The following is a 7164-nucleotide window of genomic DNA, read 5'->3' as shown; positions in this document are numbered from 1 at the left end:
CTAAAGAGCAAATTTCTAGTGACTTTGTTGCAAATGTTGCACTGTGAGTGTGGCTCGTGCAGGGAATCCTGAGACTCAGGGTCAATTTTGCCAAGAGCGCGCTGTCCCCCAGCCAACAACGAGCTGTCTCGGCTGCTCTCAGCAGACCCGTGGCCCATTCCCCTGAGACGGGACCTCCTCTCTCAGGCAAACAGAACGATATAGCACCCCCAGCCAGAGCTGTGGGCTCTGCACCATTGACCTCTTGATGGGAGCTTGTGGACCTCCCCGAGAGCATACTAAATACAATCTTTCAGGCTAGAGCGCCATCTACGAGATGACTCTATGCCCTTAAATTGTCTGTCTTCTCCGCCTGGTGTACAGCCCGTGGCGCAGACCCAACTTCCTGAGACATATCTCTGATATTGTCCTTCCTGCAAGAGCTGTTGGATAAGGGCCGTTCCCCTTCCACGCTCAAAGTCTATGTAGCAGCCATAGCAGCCTCTCACACTTAGCGGGCCAATCGGTGGGCAGGAACAACTTGGTTGTCCGCTTTTTGAGGGGGGCCAGGAGGCTGAATCCGCCTCGCCCCCTCACTGTCCCTACATGGGATCTGCCCACTACGAGCCTCTACAGTCTACTGACCTTCGGTCACTGTCACTAAAGACTGCTCTGCGTCTAGCACTAGCATCGATAAAGCAAATAGGAGACCTGCAGGTGCTTTCCTTTAGCCCTGCCTATCAGGAATTCAGGCCCAAAGACTCCAAGGTCGTCTTGAAACCAATTCCACGAGAGGCGTCGCCTCGTCTTGGGCATGGTCTAGCGCTGTGTCCATTACAGAAATCTGTGCGGCGGCCGGCTGGGCCTTGCCGTCCACATTTGCTAGATTTTATAACCTGGACATCCCGGCCTTGCAGGCCAGGGTCCTTTCTGCTTAAGTGGGCACACACTTGCGTTATGCAAAACAGTTCTGACAGACAGTCCTTGACCATGACACGCTCATGCTCTTCAGGCATGACCTCTGTGAGTTTAGCCCATTTTAGCCTTGGAGAATATTGTTATACTTCCCTATTGGCATTAGATGCTTAAAGAGGTTATAGTATGCAGTCGTTTCTCTACCATAGCATGGTGTAATTGTACTGGGGTCCCATAGCATCTTTTAGCAAGAGGCAGTGCGAGTGAAGTATCGATAGGGAACGTACTCGGTTACTAACGTAACCTCGGTTCCCTGAGATACGGGAACGAGTACTGCATTGCTAGCCGTGCTATGTAGCTGCACGACTCAGTCGTCGCTTCAGTCGAAGTAACCTGAGGATCCTATGGCAAAGCGCCCACTTATATAGCCATATGGCCCCGCTCATTCTGGTAGGCTTCCTCCCTATAGGCTCATGCAGCTCCGCTGCCGAGCCATTGGTTCGTTTTTAATACACTGCACGAACCAATGGCCGTGCAGTTACACTGTGTGATTGAAAAAAGGCTTCAGTTCAGGGGGAAAAAAGGCTTTTTCCCATAGCGTCTTTTAGCAAGATGCAGTACTCATTCCCGTATCTCAGGGAACCGAGGTTACATCAGTAACCGAGTATGTTTCTTCCACATGCAAATTTCACTTATGTTAAAATTTGTCATGTGGAGTCACCAGAGGTGGAAAGTAACGAATTACATTTACTCGCGTTACTGTAATTGAGTAGCTTTTTTGTGTACTTCTACTTTTTAAAGTAATTTTTAAAATCTGTAATTTTACTTTTACTTGAGTTTATTTTGTTTGAAGTATTGTTAGTTATTAGTTATTTGTTGAAGTATTAACACATTAATTACTGAGTAAAAAAAAATCGTGCATCGTGGCATTGGTGGTTAAAATGAAGCTTTGGCAGTTTAGCAAAAGGTTTTGCACAAATTGGGCAAAAATACAGTGGTGCAGGGTGTGCGATATATATCGTCTTTTGCGATATATATCGATTTGACATTATCAGTATTTTGCCAAAAACCAAACAAAACCTTTCTACAGAGTGCCGTGAAGTCTAGTAGATTAGACTAGTGCGCGCGCGCATTTAGAGTGCGTTCTTTCACTGCGTGATTCAGTCTGTTAAAATGCATTTAGAATGATCACAAAATTGAAGATATAGGGGCAGAAAATGTATACATTTATATAATTTCATATAGTAAATCAATATCACACGAAGAGTGCCGTTTTTTTCAACAGCCCAAATGTATTATTCAAAATACTTGAATCCTTTAATTAAAAACAACTAGTGTGAGATTTATAGGCCTATCCCAGGGGTGTCAAACTCAGTTCCTGGAGGGCCGCAGCCCTGCAGGGTTTAGTTCCAGCCCCGTTTCAACACACACATACCATGCTGTGCATGGCTGTGGCCCTCCAGGATTGTAATCCAAGTAATTTTTACTCTTGAGTAAATTTAAAATGAGCTACTTTTTACTTTTACTTGAGTAGATTTTTAGACTGGTACTTTTACTTGTACTTAAGTAAAATTTCATTAATGTAATGGTACTTTTACTTGAGTAGAATATTTTCGTACTATTTCCACCTCTGGGAGTCACCTCGCCGATCAATTGAAAACTGCTTGGTTTGAAAGTTACTTCACTGTGCACTGTACTTCATACATCGCTACATTATAAGGGAAAATGAATCAGTTTTTGCCTGTGCAATTTAGCTTATGTGACTGCACTTTTAGAGAGTTTGAGAAATAGTGTATGTACTTCGCTGCATATGTTTATGATGAAGCTCAGTAGGATAAATTTCTTGTTGCTAAAGGGAAATGTCAACTATTTCTGTGTTTACAGGTGGTGGTTATTTTATTTCCTGCCTGTGTTTCTTTTAACAAATGAAGGTGAGTGCTAAAATGAACAATTATTTCAGAAGCAAATTTCTACCTTTTGAGTTTGCTAAACTGCTTTCTTGTTTCTTTTTTAATAACTTCTCTGTTTTCAGTGTCTCTGAAGGAGACTGTTGTGGGTTTTATTGGAGGCTCTGCTGTTTTACCTTGTTCTTTTGAAGAACCTCCGCTTACAATTCAAGACATAAAAGTGCTGTGGAGACACAGCAGCCAGAATGTGTATGACATTATTTATGGTAAAGTCTCTGTGGAAGGACAGGATCCACAGTACAGGAACAGAACTGAAAGCTTTCCTGAGGAGTATCTGAGAGGAAACTTCTCACTCAAACTCAACAACCTTCAACACACTGATGCAGAAAATTACAAGTGTTACATCATAGCGGAATCAGTAATCAAGAGTGTTGAACTTTTGACTAAAGGTGCGTAAAACCACATGATCGACAAAAAATCTTTACATTTCAGCCTTTGTTCTTTTGCATAGACATTATAAAGGGATGCACTCATGTTTTGTGTTTTTTCCTCCCATCTTTTATAATTATTTTGTCTTCCAGAGAGACCAGAAAGACAACTCCCCAATGAAGGAACAAAACCAAGACCAGATGTGATTGTAATGATCATTTCTTTTCTGTGTATTGGCATTATAGTTTCATTGGTTGTAAGTTCATTCATCAGTCATAATTAACATGTATTTCATATTGTAATTAAGTGACAGCCTCTAATTAAATGCTGTAACATTGTTTTACAGAACTCTGCCACAGCGTCTTTTTAAGGGTTTTTTGTCATCGCTCATTTCACAGTTCCTATACTCGACGTCATCTGCACAGGTTCCTGGGAATGTCTGTATGGCATCTGTAGATATCATCTTGTTGTTGTGCTCACCCTCATTAATCTACTGAACCCATCAAAACTTTTTCCACAGTGGTGCAAATGCCAGCATGCATTGACAATGTAAAAGCTCTCTATTATAGATGACCTACTGTGGTGGAGGTAGAAGTCAATGATGAGTTCTGGTACTTGTGTTACTGTATTTTGAGGTATACAAAAGTATAAAAAAGGATGTGAAAATGTTTTATTGTGAACCAGTCCCAGGCCTCATGTGATGTGCTGTGGAAAGTAAAAATGATTTTATTACAATTGCTAGGACCCATTTCACAATACTTGAGGCACTTTTTCAAAACTCTCCACACAGTTCTCCTAAGCAACAATAAATTTCAGTTTGGCACAGCAGCTAATTTCACATTCAAATGCACTAAAACTATAAAAAACACTTCATACTTCTTGAGAAATTGGTCTTAGCAATTGGGGGAAAAAAACTATGTAATGTGAATATAGCAATGTATTGTGCTGATAACCACCATGATAATACAGGTGCTAAATTAGAAAACCACTTCCAGAACTACTGTCCAGACAACATTGCCAGAACTCGTCTATAGATGAACATTACATCACACTAAAACAAAAAAAAACAACAAAAAAAGAAACAGAAATAGCGTGTGAGTTACAAATGAGGAATACAAGTGACCCATCATAAAGAGGCAAATAAACACAAGAAGTGCTCATAATATGAAGTTTCAGACATTGACTAGAATAGTACAATATTAAGGAAAAGTGAAAGCATTGAGGCAATTTTTTTTCCAGTAGGATGCAGTTAAGTGCTCATAGAAGAAGACATGAGTTTTCAGCTGTCAGGGATTTGGCGTTCTGGATGGGAAGAACATCCCACCAGCCAGGAACAGTGAAAAGAAATGTTCTGGAAAGTGATTTTGTGCCTCTCTGTGCTGGTACTGTGAGCTGTCGTTCACTTCTGGAGGGCTTGTAAACTCGTAAGAGCGAGTGGAAGCAGGAGGGTGCAGAGAGATTTAAGAGAGGTGTGGTCCTTTTGGACTCGTTGAAGCCCAGCCGATACATTCTGGATCATTTGTTAGAGGTTAAATTGTGCATGTTGGAAGCCAGAAGAGCAGTGCAACAGTCCAGCCTAGAAATGGCAATGGACTGTATCTTTTGTATTTTGGGTGTATCACAAAAATGTGATAAAGACTTAGGTCCAGTAAGACCTTATATAAGAGTATTATATAGATTTATTTAAACAATATATTTTATGGTAATTTGCATGTTTTACAGTATTATATATACTATTATATTAAACCATTTATATTTTTTACATATACAACAACTTGCAGTTTTTAAATTATCTGTAGATAAATAACACATAATGGGTGCATTGCTGAGGAGATCATGAGTCTCAGGCTGAATCTTGTTTTCTGTCTGCAGTGCTCAAGAGTCAACACTTGTTTTTTACTGAATGTGTATGTGACAGAGAAGTAGACTCCAATTTTACTGTGTACCTTGGTTTCATTCATGGTGTTATTAATTTTATAACATTTAGATTGGGTTTGCAATTTTATATTTCCTGTTTTTAGCAGAGTGGGCGTGAACTTTTCAAGCACACCTGTAGATGTTTGTGTACAAATATGTTTTGTTTTTGTACTACTCACAGGACAAATGTTAAAACATACCATTTACTTGGGTCTCAATCACTGTGGAGTGTTAACACTTCTGTTTTGTGTAGCTCTTTGCTAAACAGTGACAACGCTGTGTACCTTATTAGCCATTATGTTACTTACAATTGAAATACCTACTGTTGTTCAATAACAATTATGAAAAACCTGAAATTAAAAATAAAAACAAATAAATACAGGTATGAAATGGCATCGGTGTATATGTGGATTGCATTGTGTGTTTTTTTAAAGCACTGTATACATTTATGCATTAATAATGTGATGCATCTGGGTGATGTTATGATATTGTTTTAATAGTACTATATTCATATCTTTTTTTTACGTTATTTTTAAAGGCTTTTTATTGAGATAGGACAGTAGAGAGATGACAGGAAAGCACTGGTTGGAGAGAAGGGAGCGGGATCAGCAAAGGACCTCGAGATGAGAATCAAACTTTCGTGTTACTTTTTAAATCTGGTCTGGGCTTTCTTGTTTGTTTTTAATATAAATAAAGTTCTAATTTTGGCAAATGAAAAAGCCCTTTCACACCAAAAGAGAGGGCCGCGCAGCTCAAACAAATCTTTCAGCTATAATTAATTAATTACATTTATATAGCGCTTTTCTGAGCACTCAAAGCGCTTTACATTGTCAGGGGGATCTCCTCGTCCACCACCAGTGTGCAGCATCCACCTGGATGATGCGACGGCAGCCATATTGCGCCAGAACGCCCACCACACACCAGCTCATTGGTGGAGAGGAGACAGAGTGATGAAGCCAATCAGCAGATATGGGGATGGTTAGGAGGCCATGATGGTCAGAGGCCAATGGGCGAGTTTGGCCAGGATGCCGAGGTCACACCTCTACTCTTTTCGAAAGACATCCTGGGATTTTTAATGACCACAGAGAGTCAGGACCTCGGTTTAACGTCTCATCCGAAGGACGGTGCTTTTTGTCAGTATAGTGTCCCCATCACTACACTGGGGCATTAGGACCCACACAGACCACAGGGTGAGCACCCCCTGCTGGCCTCACTAACACCTCTTCCAGCAGCAACCTAGTTTTCCCAGGAGGTCTCCCATCCAGGTACTGACCAGGCTCAACCCTGCTTAGCTTCAGTGGGCAACCAGTCTTGGGCTGCAGGGTGATATGGCTGCCAGTAAATGGATTGCTATGGATTGCATGAAAAATAGGATGCAGGAGAAGAAAGTTATTTACTAGTTACTTTAAAAAAGTAAACTGTAACTCGCATTACTTGTAACGTGTTACCACTAAGACTGGTTACTTTGCTAATTCACTCAACTATGTACTAGAAAAGGCAGATGTTTAAAAATCTTATAATATTAGAATATAAAGGCACCTAGTAGTATTAGCTGCTTCTCATTATGGGTCACTTTTTAAAAACTTCTCATGATGTGACTATGTTGGCTAAACTGTGGATCATTTATTGCTTCTTTGGCAGAACATGCATTCAGTGACTACATCTTTCCAGTGGTGGACAGTAGCCAAGTCGGTTAAGGTAGAGCTGGGATGATTGCAACACATTTTGCATTTCCTCCAGATACTGTTTGTATTGGAAAGAGACTGCTTGTATTAGAAAGGCAAAATTGACCTTAAACCCACATCTGTCAGCTATACACACTGTAATGATCAACCTGGTCTCATAAAAATACGTACCTCTGTGCACTTTTTGTGCAACATCGTTTTTACGTACCTTACTGCACGTTTCGCCGCAGTTTCAAAGAGAAATGCCCACTGACCCTGAAAAACCAGCATATGCTGGTTAGGTATGTTTTGACGCTGGGATGCTGGTTTAAGCTGGTCCTTTGCTGGTTTAT

General features: G+C 40.7%; 1 protein-coding gene across 1 annotated transcript in view; it reads left to right on the top strand.

Moving 5' to 3' along the window:
- The window catches only part of LOC107691182 (CD276 antigen homolog), a 30363-nt gene extending 26537 nt beyond the window's left edge, over window positions 1-3826 (top strand). Inside the window, exons 3-6 of the mRNA XM_016489679.1 lie at window positions 2779-2825; window positions 2927-3250; window positions 3383-3486; window positions 3577-3826. Coding sequence (XP_016345165.1) covers window positions 2779-2825; window positions 2927-3250; window positions 3383-3486; window positions 3577-3600 — 499 coding nt within the window. The 3' untranslated portion in view covers window positions 3601-3826. The remainder of the gene's footprint in view (window positions 1-2778; window positions 2826-2926; window positions 3251-3382; window positions 3487-3576) is intronic.
- The last annotated feature ends 3338 nt before the right edge of the window (window positions 3827-7164 follow it).

This window comes from Sinocyclocheilus anshuiensis, unplaced genomic scaffold (assembly GCF_001515605.1).
Source record: "Sinocyclocheilus anshuiensis isolate Anshui unplaced genomic scaffold, SAMN03320099.WGS_v1.1 scaffold338, whole genome shotgun sequence".
Classification (NCBI taxonomy): domain Eukaryota; kingdom Metazoa; phylum Chordata; class Actinopteri; order Cypriniformes; family Cyprinidae; genus Sinocyclocheilus; species Sinocyclocheilus anshuiensis.
This window is presented reverse-complemented; position numbering and strand designations above follow the sequence as displayed.